General features: G+C 45.5%; 1 protein-coding gene across 1 annotated transcript in view; it reads left to right on the forward strand.

The window, feature by feature from the left end:
- The first annotated feature begins 203 nt into the window (after nt 1-203).
- Nucleotides 204-25901, forward strand: part of WNT6 (Wnt family member 6) — a 197581-nt gene continuing 171883 nt past the window's right edge. Inside the window, exon 1 of the mRNA XM_089683575.1 lies at nt 204-603. Within this exon, the coding sequence (XP_089539701.1) occupies nt 527-603 (77 nt within the window). The 5' untranslated portion in view covers nt 204-526. The remainder of the gene's footprint in view (nt 604-25901) is intronic.

The raw sequence follows: 25901 nt of genomic DNA on the forward strand, positions 1-25901 counted from the left end.
CATCGACCCCCCTTTGGGTGCCTTTGGGGGGCGACGCAGAATGAGTTTTGATGGAAGCAGGATTAATAATGGTGTGGATTCACCTCCCTCTATCTCTTCCTCTCCCTCCTCCCTGCTCCTTGCCTCTCTTCACCTCCTCCTCTCCACCCCAGACCCTTCTCTCTGTTCCTCCCAAACGGGTTCCCCTTTCTGCTCTGCCAGTCCTCAGGACAGTCCATGCCCGCTGCTGCCTGCGCTCTGGAGCCACCTGGGAGCCGCTGCCCCTCTCCAACACTTGTCCCCCCCCCACCCCAGCCTCCCCCCCCCCCCAACCAGGCTCAGCTCTGCTACTGTCCTCCCACCTTCTCATCCATCCCCATAGGGAAAAAATCCAGGCATTCCTTGGAGTTTTCTACTTGTTGACCTAGCTCCTTGTGTGTTCTTGGCTGCCTGGCTGAGTTGTGGAGAAGAAGAAGAAGCAGAATCCGGATACTTTTTTATTTTTTGTGTGCGCCCCTGTCTGCGGCCACCTTGGCCAGGAGGAATCATGGTGCCCCTCTCCAGGACTCAGCTGGGACTGTTCTTCATCCTCCTGTGTCCGGCCAACATCATCGGGCTGTGGTGGTGAGTAGACCAGGCTGGGATAACCCTGGATGACTTCTTCTTCTTTCATTCCGCAAGCTGCCACTTGTCCAACTTCACATGCCCAAGGTAATGGCAGAGCGGGGCGAGCGGGGGGAGCGGGGCGAGCGGGGGTCTGCTCTGGGTGAGATGTGCAATGACTTCCAGTATATATTCCTCCTAGGGTGACCCCCCCCACAACTTCCAGGTATATATTCCTCCTAGGGTGACCCCCCCCCACAACTTCCAGGTATATATTCCTCCTACGGCGACCCCCCCACAACTTCCAGGTATATATTCCTCCTAAGGCGACCCCCCCCCACAACTTCCAGGTGTATATTCCTCCTAGGGCGACCCCCCCACAACTTCCAGGTATATATTCCTCCTAGGGCGACCCCCCCCCCACAACTTCCAGGTATATATTCTTCCTACGGCGACCCCCCCACAACTTCCAGGTATATATTCCTCCTAGGGCGACCCCCCCCCACAACTTCCAGGTATATATTCCTCCTAGGGCGACCCCCCCCCACAACTTCCAGGTATATATTCCTCCTACAGCGACCCCCCCCCACAACTTCCAGGTATATATTCCTCCTAGGGCGACCCCCCCACAACTTCCAGGTATATATTCCTCCTAGGGCGACCCCCCCACAACTTCCAGGTATATATTCCTCCTTGGGCAACCCCCCCACAACTTCCAGGTATATATTCCTCCTACGGTGACCCCCCCACAACTTCCAGGTATATATTCCTCCTAGGGCGATCCCCCCCCACAACTTCCAGGTATATATTCCTCCTAGGGCGACCCCCCCACAACTTCCAGGTATATATTCCTCCTAGGGCGACCCCCCCCACAACTTCCAGGTATATATTCCTCCTACGGTGACCCCCCCACAACTTCCAGGTATATATTCCTCCTAGGGCGACCCCCCCACAACTTCCAGGTATATATTCCTCCTACGGCGACCCCCCCACAACTTCCAGGTATATATTCCTCCTAGGGCGACCCCCCCACAACTTCCATCCCGTCCTGGCAGAAAGAAAATAAAATAGGATTAGGCATTTCAAAAAGTTTCCTTTTAAAAAAATTCCTAAAGGTGTTGTCCCCCCCCCCCCTTACCTGCAGTCAGGTTTGCTTCCAGATACCAGGATCAATGCGACGAGTTCATTCTGAGCTCAGTGGGGGAGAAGCACGCTGCAACTTCTATATCAGAACACGACTACATGTGACCTGACCATACAGATCCATTTGCACTACTGCGATTCCCCCCCTCCCAGTGCTAACCTGCAGTTGGGTTTGCTTCCAGATACCAGGATCTATGCAGCGAGTTCATTCTGAGCTCAGTAGGGGAGAAGCGCACTGCGACTTCTATATCAGAACACGACCACATGTGACCGGACCCTACAGATCCATTCACACTACTGCGATTCCCCCCCTTACCTGCAGTCAGGTTTGTTTCCAGATACCAGGATCTATGCGGCGAGTTCATTCTGAGCTCAGTGGGGGAGAAGCACGCTGCAACTTCTATATCAGAACACGACCACATGTGACCGGACCCTACAGATCCATTCACACTACTGCAATTCCCCCCCTCCCAGTACTAACCTGCAGTTGGATTTGCTTCCAGATACCAGGATCTATGCAGCGAGTTCATTCTGAGCTCAGTGGGGGATAAACGCGCTGCGACTTCTATATCAGAACACAACCACATGTGACCGGACCCTACAGATCCATTCACACTACTGCGATTTCCCCCCCACCCCGTGCATCTGCCAGTGTGCTGACATGTGCGACAATGCAAATCGCATTATTCCCTGTGGTGTCTGTTCTACTTGGGGTAGTGCAATTTTTTTTCTTTCGAAGAGGTGCAGGTGCAGCATGCTGCCTTTTTTTTTATTTCAATGAGAGCGCATGAAGAACACATTAGGTTAGGTTCACACCTACACAGGTTGGCTTTGAGACGTTTCTGCATTGCGTTTTTCATGTGTTCTGTTTTTCTATTTTTCTTGTTGCTAGGCAGATTTAAAGTGCAAATCGCATTATTTCCTCGTGGTGCCTGTTCTAATCAATGCAACTTGGGGTAGTGCATTTTTTTTTTTTGGAGAGGTGCAGGTGCTACATGCTGCCTTTTTTTTTATTCCAATGAGAGTTCATGAAAAACGCACGTAAGTCTAGGTTCACACCTACACAGGTTGTGTTTGAGCCGTTTCTGCATTGCGTTTTGCTGCGTTTTTGATGTGTTCTCTTTTTCTTGTTGCCAGGCAGATTTAAAATGCAAATCGCATTAGTTGCTGTAATGCCTGTTCTAATCAATGCAACTTGGGGTATTGCAATTTTTTTTTCTCGAAGAGGTACAGGTTACAGCATGCTGCTTTTTTTTTATTTCTATGAGAGCGCATGAAAAACGCAGGTGAGGCTAGGTTCACACCTACGCAGGTTGTGTTTGAGCCATTTCTGCATTGCGTTTTGAGGTTTTGCTGCGTTTCTGCTGCGTTCTGTTTTTCTATTTTTTTTTTTGTTGCTAGGCAGAATTAAAATGCAAATCACATTCCCTGTGGTGCCTGTTCTAATCAATACAACTTGGGGCAGTGCAATTTTTTTTTCTTGAAGAGGTGCAGGTGCAGCATGCTGCCTTTTTTTTATTTCTATGAGAGCACATGAAAAACGCACGTAAGTCTAGGTTCACCTACGCAGGTTGTGTTTGAGCCGTTTCTGCATTGTGTTTTGAGGTTTTGTCACACTTTTGCTGCGTTCTGCTTTTTGTTCTATTTTTCTTGTTGCTAGGCAGAATTAAAATGCAAATCGCATTATTCCCTGTGGTGCCTGTTCTAATCAATACAACTTGGGGCAGTGCAATTTTTTTTTTTGAAGAGGTGCAGGTGCAGCATGCTTCCATAAGGCTGGGTTCACACCTATGCAGGTTGCGTTCGAGCCGTTTCTGCATTGTGTTTTGAGGTTTTGTCGCGCTTTTGCTGCGTTCTGCTTTTTTGTTCTATTTTTCTTGTTACTAGGCAGATTTAAAATGCAAAGCGCAGCAAAAATGCAATATATGCTTTTCTGCAGCATTTCCATTGAAGTCTATAAAAACGCAACTTTTTGCATTCAAAAAAGTCCCCGACCCTTTCCAAAAACGCAGCGGGTGAAAATGCGAAAATGTGAACGTGTCCCATAGGAAATCATGTTAAATGGACTGTAGTGCGTTTCTGCAGAAAACGCTTAGGTGTGAACCTCGGGTGAACACATTTTTAGTGCATTTTCAGTGCATTTTTCTGTTTTGTGATTAAAAGCCAGCCTCCTCCTTCTGCCAAAAAATAAACGCATAAAGCATGAAAGCATGTAAAAATGCACTGAAAGTGCATGATTATGCAGCATCACTGGGGTGTAAACCTAGGCTAAGGGGCAGGAGCGGACTGACTATTTGGAAACTCAGGCACTGCCCGAGGGCCCGGGGTCAGTAGGGGGCCCCATGAGATGCCCCTGGTACCTTTTTCATAGGCTTTTTTGAGTTTGGGCAAGGACACAGGGGCCCCATGATCCCCTATTGCCTGGGGGCCCCAAGATCCCCTATTGCCCGGGGGCCCCATGATCTCCTATTGCCCGGGGGCCCCATGATCCCCTATTGCCCAGGGGCCCCATGAGTTGTCAGTCCACCCCTGCTAAGGGGGTTATATACTAAAACCGGAGGGTGCAAAATTTGGTGCAGCTCTGCATAGAAACCAATCAGCTTCCAGGTCTTATCGCCAAAGCTTAATTGAACAACTTGAAGTTAGAAGCTGATTGGCTGCCATGCACAGCCGCATCAGATTCTGAGGGCTCCAGTAGGGCCAGTTCACGCGACATGCGTCTCAGTTGCTTTTTTTCTGCATTAAAAATGCACAGAAAGTAGGTGATATAGTTGTCAATGTCATAGTTCACATCAGTGCTTGCAGTAAAACGCATAAAAAATGCACCAAAAAAGCACAAAAAACGCACATGTCCCTATTTGAATTGAAAAAGAGAGGGCAAAAAAATGAACTGGAATGCATAAAAAACACACTGGAATGTGTCAAAAATGCGCATGCGGAGACGAATCTGGACTGCGTTTCTATAATGTGAACGGCCCTCAGTGATTCTCCCCCAAAGCTGCGTTCACACTGATTCGGTTTTCTTCCATTTTTGCATTAAAAAAAGAAAGAAAAATGCATGACCATGTATTCCTAATGGAATGCTTCACAATGATCTGTTGCGGGTCCGGTGCGTTTTTTAAAAATCCTGCGTGCTGAATTTTTAGTGCAGGTTTGGTGCTTTAAAAAAAACAACAACTCCTCATTGAAAATAGAAAACACGACAAAAACGCACCTACGTTGTGTTTTTCGTACGGTTTTTGAGTCATCTATCCTGTAAAAAGCACAGTAAAAATGCAGCAAATATACACGTGTGAAAAGTAGCCTAAAACCCCGGTCACACTGGATGTGAATTGGCATGCCATTTGCATGCCATGCGACTTGCAAATCGCATGCCAAATCAGAGCCTACTGTCCGCAATTAGAGCGGTCATATCGGTGAGGTTCAGACTTGGTCAGAGCCGCACCGATTTCTAAAGTAGTCCATGCACTACCTTTGGTGCGATTTGCAAAGACATCTGTGTCAGACGTCTTGCAAATCGCACCTGAAATTGGCATGTCATCCGACTTTGAAATCGTGCGACTTTGCTGCAAGTCGCATGATTTCAAAGTAGGGTTTGATGTGACCGGGGGGTGTAAGTCTCATTTCAGCCGTGTGCTGTATGTAGGGCGGCTCATTCATTTTAATAGGCTGCTCTACCCGCATGAATTGCAATCCTTTGTTCGAATTGTGCCGCACTGAACAGCATTGTGCTGCGGTACCTTGTGGTGGTTTGACACGTATAAAAATGCATGTGGTTGCCAATGCATGGGGAGGGCTGGGGGGGGGGCGGTAATATTTAATGGCTCTCCCGTGTTTCTGCTGAAGGGCAGTGCATGTCAGGAGCTCGCACGGTTTTGCAAGCGCTCCCAACACGCAGTAATGGAAATCTAGCCTAATGCACACAGTGCAGTGATCCGCCTGGCAGTACTCAGGTTGTCGGTTCGAATCCCAACCACAGCACCACCTGCCTGGAGTTTGCATGTTCTCCCTGTGCCTGTGTGGGTTTCCTCCGGGTGTTCCGGTTTCCTCCCACTCCAAAAACATGCTGGTAGGTTAATTGTCCCTAGTATGTGTATGTATGAATGTAAGTTAGGGACCTTAGATTTTACACCCCTTGAGGGTTAGGGCCCTTAGATTTTACACCCCTTGAAGGTTAGGGACTGATGTGAATGTACAATATATATGTAAAGTGCTGCATAAACTGACGGCGCTATATAAGTACCTGAAATAAATAAATGCCTTCCAGCAGTGCAAAAAAGATCGATTGGAATATTACACTTGCTTACCAAAATTCAATTTAAAAAAACCTCTTGGGAAGAACTTCTGAAGGATCGGAGTTGTTGAATCCTGATATTTGTATTATTCTTCGATTGATTCTTCTACAGGATCTCTATAGAGCCAACAGCTTCACTATACAGAGGGAGGCGGAGCAGGGACAAGGGGGATAGGAGGACCCTAAGCAAGAGAACTTGCATTCTTAAGTCACCCTCCCCATTTCTGGGGGGGGTGACTTAACTACAACACCTGAGTAAGGTGGAACACTTTACAATTGTTCCAGTCCAGGCTGCGGCCTCTGGGAGGGTCCTCACCTCCTCTCCCCTGGGAGGGTCCTCAACTCCGCCCCCGTCCCAGGAGGGTCCTCATCTCCCCCCCCATCCCGGGAGAGTCCTCACCTCCTGCTCCCCTGGAGGGTCCTCACCTCCTCTCCCCCGACAGGGTCCACTTCCTCCCCCCTCCCGGAAGGGTCCTCACCTCCTCTCCCCTGGGAGGGTCCTCAACTCCGCCCCCGTCCCAGGAGGGTCCTCATCTCCTCCTCCTCTGGAGGGCCCACACCTCTGCCCCCCCGGGAGGGTCCTCACCTCTGCTCCCCACGGGAGGGTCCTCACCTCCTCTCCCCCCGGGAGGGTCCAAACCTCCTCTCCCCCCGGGAGGGTCCTCACCTCCCCCCCCATCCCGGGAGAGTCCTCACCTCCTGCTCCCCTGGAGGGTCCTCACCTCCTCTCCCCCGACAGGGTCCACATCTCCCCCCCCCCCGAGGGTCCTCACTTCCTCCCCCCTCCCGGGAGGGTCCTCACCTCCTCCTCCCCCCCCCCCCCCCCCGGAGGGTCCTCACCCCCCCCCCGAGGGTCCTCACCTCCTCCCCCCCCCAAACCTCAGGGAGGGTCTAAACCTCCTCTCCCCTGGGAGGGTCCTCACCTCTCCCCCCATCCCGGGAGGGTCCTCACCTCCTCTCCCCCGGGAGGGTCCTCATCTCCCCCCCCCCCCCCACTCCCCTCCCTGAGGGGCCTCACCTCCTCCCCCCTCCCGGGAGGGTCCTCACCTCCTCCCCCCTCCCGGGAGGGTCCACACCTCCGCTCCCCGGGGAGGGTCCTCACCTCTGCTCCTCCCAGGAGGGTCCTCACCTCCCCCCCCCCCAGGGTCCTCACCTACCTCCTCCGCGGGGAGGGTCCTCACCTCCGCTCCCCTGTCTTCCTGCGGTGACATAGTTGCTCGGGTCTCAGGGCTGTTGACAGAGAAGGGAGCGAGGCTGTGGCAGCGCCGGGATTACCTGAGATCGGCACAAGAATAACAAATGTGATGTACAGATGATGGAGAGGAAACAATCCGCCGCCACCTCCCGGGGAACAGAGGAGGAGTCATGTGATCAGAGATAAAGCAACAAGGCTGTGGCTGTGAGCGGCAGAATAATATGGATTGCACAAAGTAGAATAATAATAGTCTGTGGAGTAGTATGGGTTGCCTGGAGTATAATAATGACAACAGTCTGCAGAATAATATGGATTACACAGTATATTAATAATAGTGATAAAGGGTAAAGCAACAAGGCTGTGGCTTTGAGCGTCAGAATAGTTTGGAGTGCACAGAGTATAATGATGATAATAGTCTGCAGAATACATTATTAATAATAGTCTGCAGAATAATATGAATTACACAGAGTATAATAATAGTGATCAGAGATAAAGCAACAAGGCTGTGGCTTTGAGCGGCAGAATAATACGAATTGCACAAAGTAGAATAATAATAGTCTGTGGAATAATATGGATTGCCCGGGTATAACGACGCTAATAATCTCTAGATTATATTATTAATAATAATAGTCTGCAGAATAATATGGATTACACAGAGTATATTAATAATAATAGTGATTGGGGATAAAGCAACAAGGCTGTGGCTTTGAGCGGCAGAATAATATGGATTGCACAAAGTAGAATTATAATAGTCCGTAGAATAACATGGATTGCCCGGAGTATAATGATGACAATTATCTGCAGATTATAATATTAATAATATTCTGCAGAATATTCTGAATTGCACAGAGTATATTAATAATAATATTGCTGAGGTAAAGCAGCCAGGCTGCGGCTTTGAGCGGCAGGACATCAGGACAGTATGGATGGCAGTCAGTACAATGGAAGAGTATCTCTATCAGGGTGCGGTTTAGAAACTCCACCCACAGATAAATGTGATCAATCCTCTATATAGGACTTGATAAAGTCCCGCCCTCCTTGTCAGCAGCAGATCTGGCCAATCCCAGCACATCATGAGAAGAATGATGAGAGTGTGGATTTGGGTTGCAGAATAGCTGGGATCTGTGCTGGCCCAGCCGTCACTGAAGGATTACACCCTGTGAGGAGTTCTTATTTATTAAAGGACGGCTCCATCATTGCCCATTGAATGTAAAACACAGGGGATGATTGGTTAATAGTTACACCTGACGGTGGTCCTGGGTTCAAATCCTACCCAGGACACCATCTGCATGGAGTTTGTATGTTCTACCTGTGCTTGGGTGGGCCCTCTATCTAGTGATAAATTCCTTATTGACAGTTATCTCATTAGCACCACATTGATTTCAGCATACTGCACCATAGAAGACCGCCAAGTGGCAGCACACTAGGCTATTGCCTTACTGGTGTTCAAATCCCAATTAGTACACTATCTGCATGGAGTTTGCATGTTCTCCTTGTGCTTATGTAGGTTTCCACTAGTTTCCCCCTACACTCTAAAGACATGCTTTCTCCTGCCTTGTAGCACTGGGCTCCCTGGTTAATATCCTCATCAGGATTCCATCTGTGTGGAGTTTGTGTCTTCTCCCTGGGTTTCCTCCCGCACTCCAAAGACATGCTGGCTCCTGCTTTGCAGCACTGGGGTTCTGGTTGATATCCTCATCAGAATGCCACCTGCATGGAGTTTGCATCTTCCTTGGTTTCCTCCCACACTCCAAAGACATGCTGGCTCCTGCTTTGCAGCACTGGGGTCCCTGGTTAATATCCTCATCAGGATGTCATCTGCATGGAGTTTGCATCTTCTCCCTGGGTATCATCCCACACTCCAAAGACATTCTGGCTCCTACCTTGAACACCCTTGTTCCCTGGTTAATATCCTCATCAGGATGTCATCTGCATGGAGTTTGTATATTTCTCCCTGAGTTTCCTCCCACACTCCAAAGACATGCTGGCTCCTGCCTTGAACTCCTTTGGTCCCTGGTTAATATCCTCATGAGGATGTCATCTGCATGGAGTTTGCATATTTCGGCCCTGGGTTTCCTCCAACACTCCAAAGACATGCTGGCTCCTGCCTTGAACCCCTTTGCTCCCTGGTTAATATCCTCATCAGGATGCCATCTGCATGGAGTTTGCATATTTCTGCCTGGGTTTCCTCCCACACTCCAAAGACATGCTGACATCTGCTTTACAGCACCAGGGTCCCTGATTAATATCCTCATCAGGATGCCATCTGCATGGAGTTTGCATCTTTTCCCTGGGATTCCTCCCACACTTCAAAGACATGCTGGTAGGGTAACCTGGCTTCCACCTTGCAGCACTGGAGTCTATGGTTCATATCCTCGTCATGATGATATCTGCATGGAGTTTGCATATTCTCCCTTTGCTTGCTTGGGTTTCCCCCTACGCTCCAAGCACATGCTAGTAAGTGAATGTAGTACGCAGGTTGGTGTATATCTGTGAGATGGGGATCTTAGATTGTAAGCTCCTTGGGGCAGGGAGTGACGCGAATGTCCAATATGTAAAGTGCTGTGCAGATTGTTGGATCTTCACAAATGTACTCGGCAAACGTCCATCTTCTGTAGGACACCAAGTCCCAGCATGGGGATCACGGATCGGGATTTGGGGCGCTGAATATCGTGGATTTGGGTTCGTTTGGTGTGCAAAGAGCGCAGTTCAAACTTTGCTGAAGTTTAGGTATAAAGCGATCGATCGATCGTGTTTGCAGAAATAATTGCGCCATGGTGAGGGCCCATTTGCAGCAAAACACACAGACTGTAATACGTGAAAACGCACCACGGTACCTGTTCATGTTATCATGCGCTGCAGCGTGCTGTGTGCGTTCCGATATGAGGCGCAAAAATGCAGGGCGCACAATTTTGATTTTTAGCTCACACCATTATGCCGGCCATAGATGGGTTGAAAATCGGCCGATATTTCGGCCGGAAAAAAAATTGTCCGATTTCCGCAGTTAGTGGGTTAATTGGTCGGCCGTTTTTCGGGCTTTTTGCACATTTTTTTTATCGGGCATGTTGGAAAATTCACGGCCGATTTTGACGATCAGCCGATTTTCCCGGCAATGATGGGCAAATCGGCCGATCGTTTTACCGATAAAAAATCTGCACATGAGCCGTGACCTGCAAGAGGAAGAAAAAGAAGAATTCCAGTCCGCTATTATATTTTATATGAAAAAGTCTTGCGGTTGCAACAATGTATCTATTTGTATCCAAATAAAACCATCTGTATCTGAAATGGATACAAATGGATACAAATGGATACAAATGGATACATTGTTGCAACTGCAAGACTTTTTCATGTAAAATATAATAGCGGAGCTCTCTGCAAGGACAGAAGTAATTATGGGGTTAAATGCCGGCCATAGACAGGGCGAAAATCAGCAGATTTTTTTACCGTTGGTGCTAACATCGGCCGATTGAATGACCGATTTTTTGTTTTTTGTTTTTTTTTTAAAACGTCCGGTTTTCAACCCATCTATGGCCTGCATAAGTCTAGGTTTACACTAGTCCGTTTAGCATGATTTCCTATGGGATACGTTCACATCTCCGCGTTTTCACTTGGCGCGTTTTTTTTTGGGAAAGGGTCAGGGACTTTTTTAAACGCAAAACGTTGCATTTTTGCTTCAACAGACGTCAATGTAGACACTGCAGAAATGCATGTAGTGTGTTTTTGATGCATTTTAATCTGACCAGCAAGAAGTTGGAAAACAAAACGCATCAAAAATGCATGTGCAAAAACGTACCACAAAAAGCACTGCAGAAACGGATCAAACACAAACTGCACTGGTGTGAAGCGAGCCTGACAGCTGATTGGTGGGAATGGATCCATAGAAGTCAAGGGGCTTGTCTCGATCTTGTGTCGGGGATACATTGGGGAACACAGGGCTACATGAGCCCCATAGGCAGTGACATCACTAGGGTTGGTGTCACCGGGTGCAGTAAAATATGGTGTCACTCCCCCCACCAATTATTTATTTTTGCCCTTTTATAATTGCCCCACGACATCCCCCCCCCCCCATTATAATTACCTCACACATGCTCCTCTGCTACATAAAATCTCTATGCAATCCCCCCCCAATTATACTTTCTCTGCAACCCCCCCAACCTTTCAATTATAATTCCTCTGCAACCCCCCCTCCAACCTTTCAATTATAATTCCTCTGCAACCCCCTCCCCCCCTTCAATATTATTTTCCCTTCCCCCACAATTATAATTTCCCTGCACCCCCCCCTTCATTTATAATTACCCTCCCCTACACAACTATAATTCCCCTGCAGCCCCCCCTTAATATTATTTTCCCCTCCCACAATTATAATTTCCCTGCACCCCCCCTCTTCAATTATAATTACCCTCCCCTACACAATTATGATTCCCCTGCAGCCCCCCTCAATATTATTTTCCCCTCCCCCACAATTATAGTTGGACAGAAAGAACGCGGCGAAATGCGTGCTGAAGGAATGCTGTGTAAGTCGATGGAAATGCCTTCCTTACACTTTTGTTGGATTATCCAGTAAAGCAGCAAACTCGATTGCCCAATCAGAGTTCTTCTTTTGCTGATCTGATGAACTAGAATGAATTCTGATAGGTTGGATTTGGCAGCTTGGCTGTCATGGCACTTCATGTCCCATAATGCTCTGCGATGGGTAACTCGACCACCATATTTGGAGTTCTTTGTAAACGCACTGTTGGGCTGCGTTAACTGACGTCATGCCGCAGGTTGAGTTGCGTTGCATCAGGCTGCCTGTTCATTTTTTACATCCGTTTTTATCCATTTACATCAGTTTTTTGTCCGTTTTCATCCGCTTTTCATCCATTTACATCTGTTTTTGTCAGTTTACATCCATTGTCATCCGTTTGCATCTGTTTTTGTCCATTTACATCAGTTTTTGTTCGTTTACATCCATTTTCGTCCGTTTACATCCATTTTTTGTCCATTTACATCTGTTTTTTGTCCATATACATCCGTTTTCGTTCGTTTACATCCTTTTTTGTCCGTTTACATCTGTTTTTTGTCCATATACATCCATTTCCATTCATTTACATCCATTATTTTGTCCGTTTACATCCGTTTATTTTCGGTTCCATTTATTTAACGGAAGAAAAATAGGGTTTTCTTCCATTCAAAATAACAGATGTTAGCAGACGCGGACATTAACAGATGATCATCCGTTTACATCCGCTAGTCCATAGAAATACATGGGTGTCCATTTTTCATCCATAAACGGACAGATGAAAAACGGGTTCTGCCATTTATGTCTGGAACTGACTGCGCTGGTGTACCGGGTCCATCTGAATACACGGAAAAGGCTGCGCATGCATTTTTGATGAAGAAAAAAGGCTCTGGACAGCATCTGGATATGGAGCAGCCCAAAAGCGCGCCTAAACGCAAATGCGCTTACAAGCGTTTGGTGTTTGAATCGCCGGTAAACTCTACTCCTGAACGCGATTTTTGTGCTTTCAAAAAAAATGCCTGTAACCTCAACTGTCTTCCCCCCAGCCCGGACCCCACCCCCCATTGACTTCTCCATCACATCCAACAACGCCACCATCAAACCCGCCCCGCAGGCCAGAGTACTTGGTGTCATTCTGGACTCCAACCTATCCTTCCAGCCCCAAGTCCAATCTTTAACAAACTCATGCAGACTTCACCTCCGCAACATCGCCAAAATCCGCACGTTCCTAACCCCAGAAACCACTAAACAGCTCATCCACTCCCTCATCATATCACGACTCGACTACTGCAACTCCCTCCTCACTGGCCTGCCTCGCCGCTGGCTATCCCCGCTTCAGACGATCCTGAATACGGCTGCCAGACTCATTCACCTTTCCAACCGCTCCATCTCCGCCACCCCCCTCTGCCAATCCCTCCACTGGCTTCCGATTGCCCAACGGATCAAATTCAAAATCCTAACACTGACGTACAAAGCTGTCCACCATACTGCCCCGAACTACATCACTGACCTAATATCCAAGTACCACCCAGCACGCACTCTCCGCTCCTCACAAGACCTCCTTCTCTCTAGTTCCCTGGTCTCCTCCTCCCATGCCCGCCTCCAGGACTTCTCCAGGGTGTCACCCATCCTCTGGAACTCCCTGCCCCAACCCATCAGATTATCACCTAGTCTCCTTATAATAATAATAATAATAACTGCCTGTAAATGACTGTGTGTACATGGACACATAGGAAAACATAAAGGAGAGTTCAGGGGCTGCTGAAAAAAAACAACGCACAACTGCGCCTAAATTTCGTTTTAGCAGCTGCAGTGTACATGAGCCCTTAAGAGCTTCTCCTCCCTGAAAAGAACATGCCGTGATTGCTTTTAAGATCGCTCTCTTTATCTTCATCTGGCCGTATTAATGATTACCGAAAGAAGTGTATCAAATAGAGTTTTACGGTGCAGGCAAGTCCAGGCAAAGGCACGCAACAAACGGGTTAAGCCACATTGTAGCAGAATTAGTGGATGATCTGTTATTGGCTGGAGATGGGGTTAAATGATTGCACAACTCGGAGAGATGCAGCCGCCTGATGTTCCTGGCAGGGCTGATCTTGTGGCCCCGGAGCCGCCGAGGATTCTTCAATCAGCAGCTTTTCATATTCAAGGCGAGAGGGCTGTGCGAATCGGGATTGGCGGTGAATTGCGATCATTCGCTTAGCTTGGAGCTACACCGGCCATTGGATTTGTTTGCTACAAAGTAATGTAACCAATTTATGCATCACAGACGTTCACATCTGCGCATTCACGGAAAGCGTGGAAAATGTGCGTCGTGCTTGCCGGGTGATTAATTGTTCATGGCGAACCAAACGCAGCCAGCAGACATGCATTTTCACACACATAATAAACATTCTAAAACATGCCGTAAGAAATGCGCCAAACTACGCTCGAAAAAAGGTGCAGGAGCTCTTCTGCTGAATTTGCAAAATGAAAGGGCTGCCTTAATGTGTGTCGCATGAAAAAACGCACGCCTAGCAAATGCTAGATGTGAATGCAGACTTATATTGAGCCATCTATTTATATATCATACATTCCCACCAGTCCCTGCCCCAAGGAGCTTACAATCTAAGATCAATATCCCGCGCACACACATGCTGGGGCCAATTTACACAGAAGCCACTTAAGGCCCCTTTCACAGGGGCGTTTCGTATGTCCGTTTTTCGTTTGTCCGTTTATGAATGAAAAACGGACACCCATGTATTTCTATGGACTAGCGGATGTAAACGGATGATCATCTGTTTACATCCGTTAATGTCTGCATGCGCTAACATCCGTTTTTTTGAATGGAAGAAAACCCTATTTTTCTTCCGTTAAAAAAATGGACCCGACAAAAAACGGGTGTAAACTGACAAAAACAGATGTAAACAGACAAAAAAAACGGATGTAAACTTATGTAAACGGACAAAAAACAGATGTAAATGGACAAAAAATGGATGAGAGAGAGAGAGAAAGTGGAGAGGAAAGAACTGGGAGGAGGTGAGCTGTGTTGTGTTCTCTGGGCTCTCCCTCCTGTCATCCATCCAGCACATGAGACATGATCACGGATAGATCGTATGGAACGGTACACACACAGTATGATTACCACCCCCTACCACCTCCAAGGGCTGCTGACCTCGGGGCAGAAGGAAATGTGGGTAGGGGGTGGTAATCATACTGTGTGTATACAGTCCCATACGATCTATCAGTGATCCTGTCTCATGTGCTGGATGGACGACAGGAGGGAGAGCCCAGAGAACACAACACAGCTCACCTCCTCCCGGCTCTTTCCTCTCTGTCACTTCTCCTCTCCCTGCTCCAGGCTGTCCCCTGGTCCTGGCTCTGAGTGCGGGCGAGGGAAGGAGCTCAAAGGAGAGCGGCCACTCAGGAACACCAGGGCACCCCCTCCATCCGGCCAGGTCTGTCTGTTTGTCCAGCAGCAGAAAGCCAGCAGGAAGGAGAGGGGGAAAGACCGGCTTTCAGCTGCTGGAGGGAGAGATACACGAGCATCGTTCTTCAACTGCTCTCCCCCACCACACCGATCCTCCTGCTGTCCAGACCAGGGGTGGACTGACCATTTGAAATCTCGGACACTGCCCGAGGGCCCGGGGTCAGTAGGGGGCCCCATGAGATGCCCTTGGTACCTTTTTCATAGGCTTTTTTGAGTTTGGGAAGGACACAGGGGCCCCATGATCCCCTATTCCCGGGGGCCCCATGAGTTGTCAGTCTGCCCCTGGTCCAGACCACCTACAGGAGAACCGGTGGTACCCCTCAGATGGCGGCCATGCATGGCTCTGTCCTCTGCTGCTCTCCAGGTCCCTTCTTCCAGGGAGTGGTGCCCCTAAAAAGAAACGTGACTGCCCCAGCAAATCCAGGACAGTTGGCAAGTATAGTGTAATGCAAGATTATCATAGGGCCCCTATGAACCTGGGGCCCCTGGGCAGTGTCCATGCATTAAGATGGCCCTGCTATGCGGGTTGATTTACTAAAGGCAAATAGACTGTGCACTTTGCAAAGTGCAGTTGCTCCAGAATTTAGTAAATGAGGTGAATCTCTACTGATTTCCATTATCCAATCACGTGCAAGCAAAAATGCTGTTTTTTTTAATTTTCCTGGCATGTGATTGGGTATTCTTTGCAAAGTAAAGCTTTACCTCATTTACTAAGCTCTGGAGCAACTGCAAAGTGCATCATCTATTTGGCTTTAGTAAACCAACCCCCATGTGTGGTACATTGCTGTGTTATTTATTGTGAATGGGACTGCATGGATTTGTACATTAGAGCCCAGCACACAGAGCACGGCACTGCATTACAACACGGATACCATTCATGCATAGTGGTGCATTGGCGGCCCTGCTATTCCTTCTGTACTGAAATGCATTGTAATTGTATTGTCTCCCTTATATTGTAAAGTGCTGAGCAAACTGTTGGCGCTATATAAATCCTGTATAATAATAATAATAATATAAATCCTGTATAATAATAATAATATAAATCCTGTATAATAATAATAATATAAATCCTGTATAATAATAATAATAATATAAATCCTGTATAATAATAATAATATAAATCCTGTATAATAATAATAATAATATAAATCCTGTATAATAATAATAATAATAATATATCCTGTATAATAATAATAATATAAATCCTGTATAATAATAATAATAATATAAATCCTGTATAATAATAATAATAATAATATATCCTGTATAATAATAATAATAATAATATAAATCCTGTATAATAATAATAATAATATAAATCCTGTATAATAATAATACTAATTCATAATAAATAATTTGCCTTAAAGCTGAACTTACCGGAAACTTGAAAATTCTCCCTTGCAGTGGAGCTGTACTGGCACTGCAAGGGTTAACTGTTCATTTAAATCTAGGAAAAGTAAAAGTACGTTTGCTTGCCCATTCCTCCATGCTACCAAACCGGTCCCCAAAATGTCTTCTCTCACATGCTCCAGAGGTTTATGGTCCAGATGTCACCAAGACCAACTGTAAAAAGACACACAGGGAGTGCACTAGCCTAGTGTATTATCTCAAGGAAAGTCTATTAAAATGCTGATAAAAATATACTTACAAACAGTGTATAAAAGCTTGCATGTCAAGTAAAGGTACAATGGTGAATAAGACCCAGTGGACCTTCTGACGCCAGATAGGGGTTGTCCAGGAACCAAAAAATGGCTGACATGTTTCAAAGGTAATCCTCTTCCCCAGAGCCAGAAGAAAAGGATCCCATAGGGTCTATGGTCCTCCACACTCATACGCAGGAGAATTCAACATTTTTATTTGTCATCAAGACCAATGCAGGGTCCATAGCTTTGCACTGGACAAGAGGGCGCCGAGGGACAGTTCCCTGCCAGAGCTAAGGGGAGTGCCGTCTGCCAGAGGAGCAGAAGATTAGGTAAGTAAAAGAGCTCTCCAATATAAATTTGATTTAATCTCCTTGAGGTTGAACAAAATTACCATTTTTTTGGTCTTTGATTGCTTTATGATTTTGAAAAATCTGAATCAAAATTAGAATCAAAAATTGAATAATCAAACTTTGTATGGCCACCATTCGGCTCATTCAGGATATCCATGGACATTTAGCTGCTTGCCCCAAAAAGTTTAGCAGCTTATCTTGGGCTATCTCATGCAGTCTCATGTGGCCTACCATCCTTTCCCACACCTTCCCATCCTTTCCCACACCTTCCCACACCTACCATCCTTTCCCACACCTACCATCCTTTCCCGCACCTGCCCCTTTCCTGAAAATCTGAATCAAAATTGGAATCAAAAATTGAATTGCCTAATCCAAGTTTGAATGGCCAACTCTCAGCTAATTCTGGATGTCCATGGATGTTTAGCTGCCCCAAAGAGTTTAGCAGCTTTTGTTGGGCTATCTCATGCAGTCTCATGTGGCCTACCATCCTTTCCCACACCTGCCCTTTTCCTGCCCAATCCCAAATTTCCTTTCTTTTGACTTTCCAGAAAATGTGACAAAATAATATACGTCTTGATCAATATAAGCCTGACGTGAGCTTCAAATAGGCCTTCCCTCAGGGAATTAGATCTTTGTGATGTAGGAGTGCTGAACCTTGTGGAGATGCGTTATATCCTAATGGGTGCTTTACGCTTAGCGCTTTTCTAGAGGCTGCTCACCAGCAACTGTGGGGTCTCGCTGGACCCCCAGAAAAATTTAACAAAGTTTTGAAAGGATGGGAGAATTAGGAGGGATGCCATTGATGACCACCTTCTGAAAATTCTCGGCATGTGGCTGTTAGGTTGCCCCTACCGGCTTCAATAAGTCACTGAATCAGAACAAGTATGCAGATTGTCAGTCAGATCAAAGTCAGAAGTCCTTCTCTGCATACATACTCTAGGTCACGGCTGTCAAACTGGCGGCCCTCCAGCTGCTGCCAAACTACAAGTCCCATGAGGCATTGCAAGATTGAAAGTTACAAGCATGGCTCCCAAAGGCAGATGTATGATGGGACTTGTTGTTTTGCAACAGCTGGAGGGTGGCTAGTTTGACACCCCTACTCTAGGTCATTGTCTCAGGTATTGAATAAGAGGTCCAACATGACAGCCAGGCAGCTAGCTATTGCAGAATGAGAGGTCAGTGATGGCAACTCTGGGTTTTCTTTACGTGTCTCAGTTGATCAGCTTATTTCTTGTTTGTTTAATTTTTTGGATCCTAGAATTCAAACTTTCATGTGTCGGGTAAAATTGTTGCAATGGCAGTGGCCAAATGTAGTTGTGGACAGAGGTTAGGGGATAGGCTTTATTGTAATGCTTAGCTATAATATGATTGGAGGTCCATTTATGATGATCTAGAAAGGAACCATAATGATGATTTTGAGGAACAGACGTGAGAGAGGAGCTTCAATGTATCATTAAGAGGTCCATATTATCTGCTGCACATGTAGCACTCTTAGGTATGGCTGTAGCACTCTTACATATGGCTGTGTCTGATTAGGGCCCAATTATGATGATCTAGAAAGGAAACATGATGATAATGGTGAGGAGCAGACATGAGAGAGGAGCTTCACCTGCTATAATGTATCAGTAAGAGGTCCATATTGTCTGCTGCACATGTAGCACTCTAAAGTATGGCTGTAGCACTTTTACGTATGGCTGTGTCTGATTGGGGCCCAATTATGATGATCTAGAAAGGAACCATGATGATAATGGTGAGGAGCAGATGTGAGAGAGGAGCTTCACCTGCTACAATGTAAGAGGTCCATATTGTCTGCTGCACATGTAGCACTCTGAAGTATGGCTGTAGCACTCTTACGTATGGCTGTGGCTGACTGGGGCCCAATTATGATGATCTAGAAGGGAACCATGATGATAATGGTGAGGAACAGACATAAGAGAGAGGAGGTTCACCTGCTACAATGTATGAGGTCCACATTGTCTGCTGCATATGTAGCATGACCTCTATGATCGGTGTTGCCCTCTTCTTCTTCCTTTCAAGACTGTTCTGGCTGTGGGAAGATGTGAACCATAATGTGTGTGATGGCAGCTCATGAACAAGGTGCTCAGGCCAAGGCTAATTTGGGTTAGGCCAGCCAAGCACAAGTCCTTTCCCATCTCTGTCCACTTCCTTCTATTACAACCATCCCATTATCCTTAGAATAAAAACGGGTAAGATCACCTTGTATGACTACATCAATGGTCGGTTTAGTAAACTCGGTGGAGATTTGTCCATCTGAAAGTGGAAACGAGCTACTAGTTGCCCTCACCACCTCTTCCAGCTAGTAATTCAGTTCCAACTTGAAGTGGACTTTCTACCAAGTTTATCATATGGCCACTTTGGCCATAACATGCAGGTCTACCTTGTAGCAATTGTTTGTATTGAGCTCCACTTTAACATTACAAAGGATATCTTTACACCTGAAGGAAATTATTTTTCCAGCTGAAACAATCTGGGCCATAATGGTTCAAAATATTTTTTTTTTGCCCTTCTTTGAGTCAATCATACTTTTAGGGTCTGAGAATGCAAGGTGTTATAATTTATTTAGTTGAACTTGAGAGACTTGCATATTCCTTACAACCTTACTATGTAACCATGTAATGTGACATCATTTTGTTGATTCTAGGTTGAGTTTTTTTGATGGTGGTTACCTACAAGTGCAGTGATCCCATAGCTCCCAACTGTCCCTGATTTCGAGAGACTCTTATTCGGAACAAAGTCCCACTGTTCCTCTTCATTGTCCCTCATTTCGGTCTGGTCCATTTAGTTGTATACAAAATGCACTATTTATCTATCAAAAAGTGTTTCACAGTGCTACATCTGTAATTTTCCAAAGGCACTAAAAAGGAATAGTAATGGTCAAAAAACTACTTGTGGGCTTTTTTTTGTATAATTCTCCTTTAACCACTTCTCGTCCGGCCCATGTTGATAACGTCCCCCCACATCCATTGCCTGGGAGTGCGTGGCACCACTATAGGTGCCTGCTGTGTCCTCTGGACACAGCGGAACACAGATCGCTGTACGGGACCTCTGTGTGAGGTCCCGATTCATTTGATCACTGATTGGCCAATCAGTGATCACATGAATAGTTGTAAGCAAGATGTCACTTCCTGACATCATTGCTTACTACTTGTGAAATCTGTGAATGATCACAGAGGTCACATGGTACAAGGCTATTCACAACAGCCTTGTACCATGTGACAAGCTGTGGCCAATCACAGCTCTCACAGCATCTCTCGATGGCTGCAGGAATGCAGCCAGAGAGAAGGAGAAATTATTGCTATTATAGCCTTTATGGTTGTAAAAGCAATCAGTGTAAAAAAAGTAAAAAAACCTTGATCAACCCCCACAAGTAGTGCAGTGTTACTATGGCGACACTGTACTGCTAGGGTCACAGTATGTTAAATAAAAACAAAAAACATAAATAATAATATAAACAAATAAAATAAAAATGTAAAAAACATTTTTTTTTAAATGATACTTTTTGGTTATAAACTAATTTGGGTTATTTTTTTTTTTACTAAAACGATGAATACATTTTGGGCAAGATTTATGAAGAAAGATTATTTATTTGCAAAATTTAATAAGAAAAACACTTTTTTTTCAAAATGTTTTAACTTTTTCATTTATATAGCAAAAGAAAATCCCAGTGGTGAATAAATACCACCAAAATAATAAAGTGTTATCTGTCTCAAAAAAATGCTAAAAAATGCATACAGGTACAGTGTTGCATGGCCACGCAATTGTCATGCAAAGTGTGATAGCGCTGAAAGCTGAAAATTGGCCTGGACAGGAAGGGGGTAAAAATGTCTGGACTTGAAGTGGTTAAGGGGGACGTGGCAGGGGGTGTGTCCTATACCTACATACTTTTGCTAATAGGTGTCCCTCGTTCCCATCTCAGAAAATTGGGAGGTATGGTGTTCCCATCCCATGGTTTAGTTCCAGCTGTATCTCCAATCCATTGTTCCTCGGTGGCCTCAAGTGTGGCACCAAAGCACCAATAATTCCCCGACCATGTATACAGAAACTATAACATACCCTCACACAAACTATTGGTCAGGTCACACAGATCTACTGTATTTTCCCACTGATGTCCCATGGAGGGATCATTCTGTCCTATGCTTGAGAAACAGGGAGACTATGTTCTTCACTGAGATCTAGGTTTCTGCAGATCAGCAAGGGGCACAGCAAGCTTCTGATACACTTTAAGTGAATCTGTTAGAATAAGAACTGCCTGAAGATCCTAGTTCTAGTTCCAAGGACAACATGTCAAGGTGCAGCACCAAGAGGTGGCCAATGGCAGCTTTGGATTCTGATTGAAAACATCTTCAATGACCAATAACACGTCTGGACTCAACTTTGCCTAAAATGTGCAAATAAATTGGTTAAGTGTACTCCCCAGGCCAGAAGGAACTGCATAGTCTATTGAGGGTAGAGTTATTCCTGAACTTCAAGAGGTAACATTAGATTCAGACTGAATTTCATGAGTTCAGAAGTTTCAAGCCAAATCCTAATTTCTGTGTTATTTTTGGCAGTTCCAATTGCTAAAGACTTTTGGGAGAGAGGGACCAAAGACTGATCCAAAAGCTGTTTCTGGCTTATATCTGCTTCTGCCGTTGCTTGAGCCTCCCCATACTTGACTGTTAGTGCCACCAGGTCCCACCTTTTTATGTTATCATCCCTGGTACAATTATCTAGGACAGCCCTTCTAAACTAGGGTGCCTACAGAGGTTGTAGGGGTTTGCTTGAGCTGTGGCAGACTGATGTCCCATTTGATGGTGCCTGCATGATGCTGGAGCCAATGCCACCTGGCAGAGCCAACTACAGGACATAAATGGTCTTTTCAGCTCTTTGTAAGGGTGGCATTTGGAACCACCATTGTAAGGGGGCAACTGCAAAGCATTCTTCCCACTGACCACCAATGTAAGGGACATTCTTCCTACTGACCACCAGTGTAGGTCTCTGACCAAAAGAAGGAACAATCTTCCTGCTGATCACCAATTTTTTCACATGACTACCAATAAAAGGGACAATCTTCCAGCTGACCACCAATGTAAGGGCCATTGTTCCCACTGACCACCAATGCAAGGGACATTCTTTCCACTGACCACCAGTGTAAGGAGCATTCTTCCCACTGATTACCAATGTAAGGACCATTCTTCGCACTGATCACCAATGTAACGGGTATTCTTTCCACTGATCACCAATGTAAGGGCCATTCTTCCCACTGATCACCAATGTAAGGAGCATTCTTCCCACTGACCACCAATGTAAGGGGCATTCTTCCCACTGACCATCAATGTAAGGGACATTTTTCTCACTGACCACCAATGTAAGGGGCATTTTTCTCACTGACCACCAACGTAAGGGGCATTCTTCTCACTGACCACCAATGTAAGCAACATTTTTCTCACTGACCACCAATGTAAGAACTGGAGCACTTCCCACTGATCACCAATGTAAGGGACATTCTTCCCACTGATCACCAATGTAAGGAGCCTTCTTCCCACTGATCACCAATGTAAGGGACATTCTTCCCACTGATCACCAATGTAAGGAGCATTCTTCCCACTGATCACCAATGTAAGGAGCATTCTTCTCACTGATCACCAATGTAAGGGGAATTTTTACAAAGACATCCCAATGAATTGGTTTTAGTAGGGATTGCATGAGACCTAAAAACTATTTCAAGGATTTCTCTGGGGTAAGAAGGCTGTTACAGACTTTCCCCTGGCTTCAACTGGACCTTTGGCTTTTTGAGGATTTTTTTTGGATTTTTGAGGTTCACAAATATTTTAAAACATTTGGTAGAACTGCAAGAGATCACACTTTGGTACTTGTTATGTAATCCTTGGACTCTAGCAGTCAGTAGCGGGAGCACAGATTTGTAAAGCGACTGCAATGGCAGTAATCTCAAGCAGTCTCTTGTACCATGTTGCCAAGTATTCTGCACCATGGTCTCCAGACTCCAACCACACCTGGCCTGTAACATGTTCACAGTCTCTGACCATCTCCCGTGGTATTAGGGTGGCCACCTCATCCGTTTAAAACCAAGCACACATTAATGACACAGGTTCTGAGGCTATTTTAATGCAGAAAAGGCACAAAGTAAGAGTAATTACCACCTTAATCAGCCACAGAACCCATGTATTTAATAAATGTTTCGGTTTTAAAGGGATGAGGCGGCAACTCTACATGGTGTGTCCACAGAAAGTTTAATATGTGCATCCCTTTGATGATGTCAGGGGCCACAGTTGAGGCTGTCTATATCTTGTAAGTTTGCAACCAAGGATGAGCTTAGGTTTGGTCTGAACTGAGTCTTTGGAGCGAACTGGGAAGGAACCAGGAACTGATACGAGGCATGGAGGAGATCAGCTATGAGGAAAGATTAGAGGAACTGAATTTATTCTCTCTTGAGAAGAGGAGATTAAGGGGGGATATGGTCTCCATGTATAATACATAAGGGGGGGAATATGATCTCCATGTATAATACATAAGGGGGATATGATCTCCGTGTATAATACATAAGGGGGGGGTATGATCTCCATGTATAATACATAAGGGGGGATATGATCTCCATGTATAATACATAAGGGGGGATATGATCTCCATGTATAATACATAAGGGGGGATATGATCTCCATGTATAATACATAAGGGGGATATGATCTCCGTGTATAATACATAAGGGGGGGTATGATCTCCATGTATAATACATAAGGGGGGATATGATCTCCGTGTATAATACATAAGGGGGGATATGATCTCCGTGTATAATACATAAGGGGGATATGATCTCCGTGTATAATACATAAGGGGGGATATGATCTCCATGTATAATACATAAGGGGGGATATGATCTCCATGTATAATACATAAGGGGGGATATGATCTCCATGTATAATACACAAGGGGGATATGATCTCCATGTATAATACATAAGGGGGGATATGATCTCCATGTATAATACATAAGGGGGGATATGATCTCCATGTATAATACATAAGGGGGGGATATGATCTCCATGTATAATACATAAGGGGGGATATGATCTCCATGTATAATACATAAGGGGGGATATGATCTCCATGTATAATACATAGGGGGGATATGATCTCCATGTATAATACATAAGGGGGGATATGATCTCCATGTATAATACATAAGGGGGGATATGATCTCCATGTATAATACATAAGGGGGGATATGATCTCCATGTATAATACATAAGGGGGGATATGATCTCCATGTATAATACATAAGGGGGGGGATATGATCTCCATGTATAATACATAAGGGTGATATGATCTCCATGTATAATACATAAGGGGGGATATGATCTCCATGTATAATACATAAGGGGGGGGATATGATCTCCATGTATAATACATAAGGGGGGATATGATCTCCATGTATAATACATAAGGGGGGATATGATCTCCATGTATAATACATAAGGGGGATATGATCTCCATGTATAATACATAAGGGGGGATATGATCTCCATGTATAAATACATCAGTGGTTCATATAGTGAACTCGGTGTAGAGTTATTCCCCCTGAGGTCATCACAGAGGACAAGGGGGTGCTCTTTACGTCTGGAGGAAAGAAATGTAATCTCCAAACACGGAAAGGTTTCTTCACAGTAAGTGCTGTGAGAATGTGGAATAGACTCCCTCAAGAGTTGGTTGTGGCCAGCTCAGTGGATTGCTGTAGGAAAGTCCTGGATTCTTTCTTGGATACACAGAATATAACTGGATATAACATTTATAGGTAAAGTTGATCCAGGGAATATCCGATTGCCTCTCGGGGGATCAGGAAGGATTTTTTTCCCTGCAGGAGCAAATTGGATCGTGCTTTGCTGGGTTATTTTTGCCTTCCTCTGGATCAACTGTGTGTGTTGGATTATAACTTTTTTTTTTCTCTGTGGTTGAACTGGATGGACTTTTGTCTTTTTTCAGCCAGACTAACTATGTAACTGGCAATTTTGCCAACTGATGTTCAATAGGGTTGCCACCTCATCCCTTTAAAACTGAACACATATTAATGACACGGGTTCTGTGGTTGATTAAGGCAGTAATTAAACTTACCTAGCGCCTTATCTGCATTAAATTAGTCTCAGAACCCGTGTCATTAATATGTGTTTCGGATTTAAAGGGATGAGGTAGCAACCATAACGCCCAATCAACTGCGGCCAGGGCAGAGTATATAAGGAGGGGGGTTGCCCGTGACATGCAGCCATATTAGAGCAATGATGTCACAAGAATCCCTGCACCTTTGGGGAATGCCTTGGGTGGTAGTTGATGGGGGTGACAGCCTCCTTCCAGATTTTATTTATGGTATTTATATAGCACCATCAATTTCTACAGCACTTTACATATATATTGTACATTCACATCAGTCCCTAACCCTCAAGGGGCGTACAATCTAAGGTCCCTAACCCTCAAGGGGTGTACAATCTAAGGTCCCTAACCCTCAAGGGGTGTACAATCTAAGGTCCCTAACCCTCAAGGGGTGTACAATCTAAGGTCCCTAACTCACATTCATACATACACATACTAGGGACAATTTAGACAGGAGCCAATTCACCTACCAGCATGTCTTTGGAGTGTGAGAGGAAACTGGAGTACCCGGAGGAAACCCACGCAGGCACAGGGAGAACATGCTAACTCCAGGCAGGTGGTGCCA

Source organism: Staurois parvus, unplaced genomic scaffold (assembly GCF_062004578.1).
Source record: "Staurois parvus isolate SC_StPar_1 unplaced genomic scaffold, SC_StPar_1.0 ptg000315l, whole genome shotgun sequence".
NCBI classification, from domain to species: Eukaryota; Metazoa; Chordata; class Amphibia; order Anura; family Ranidae; genus Staurois; species Staurois parvus.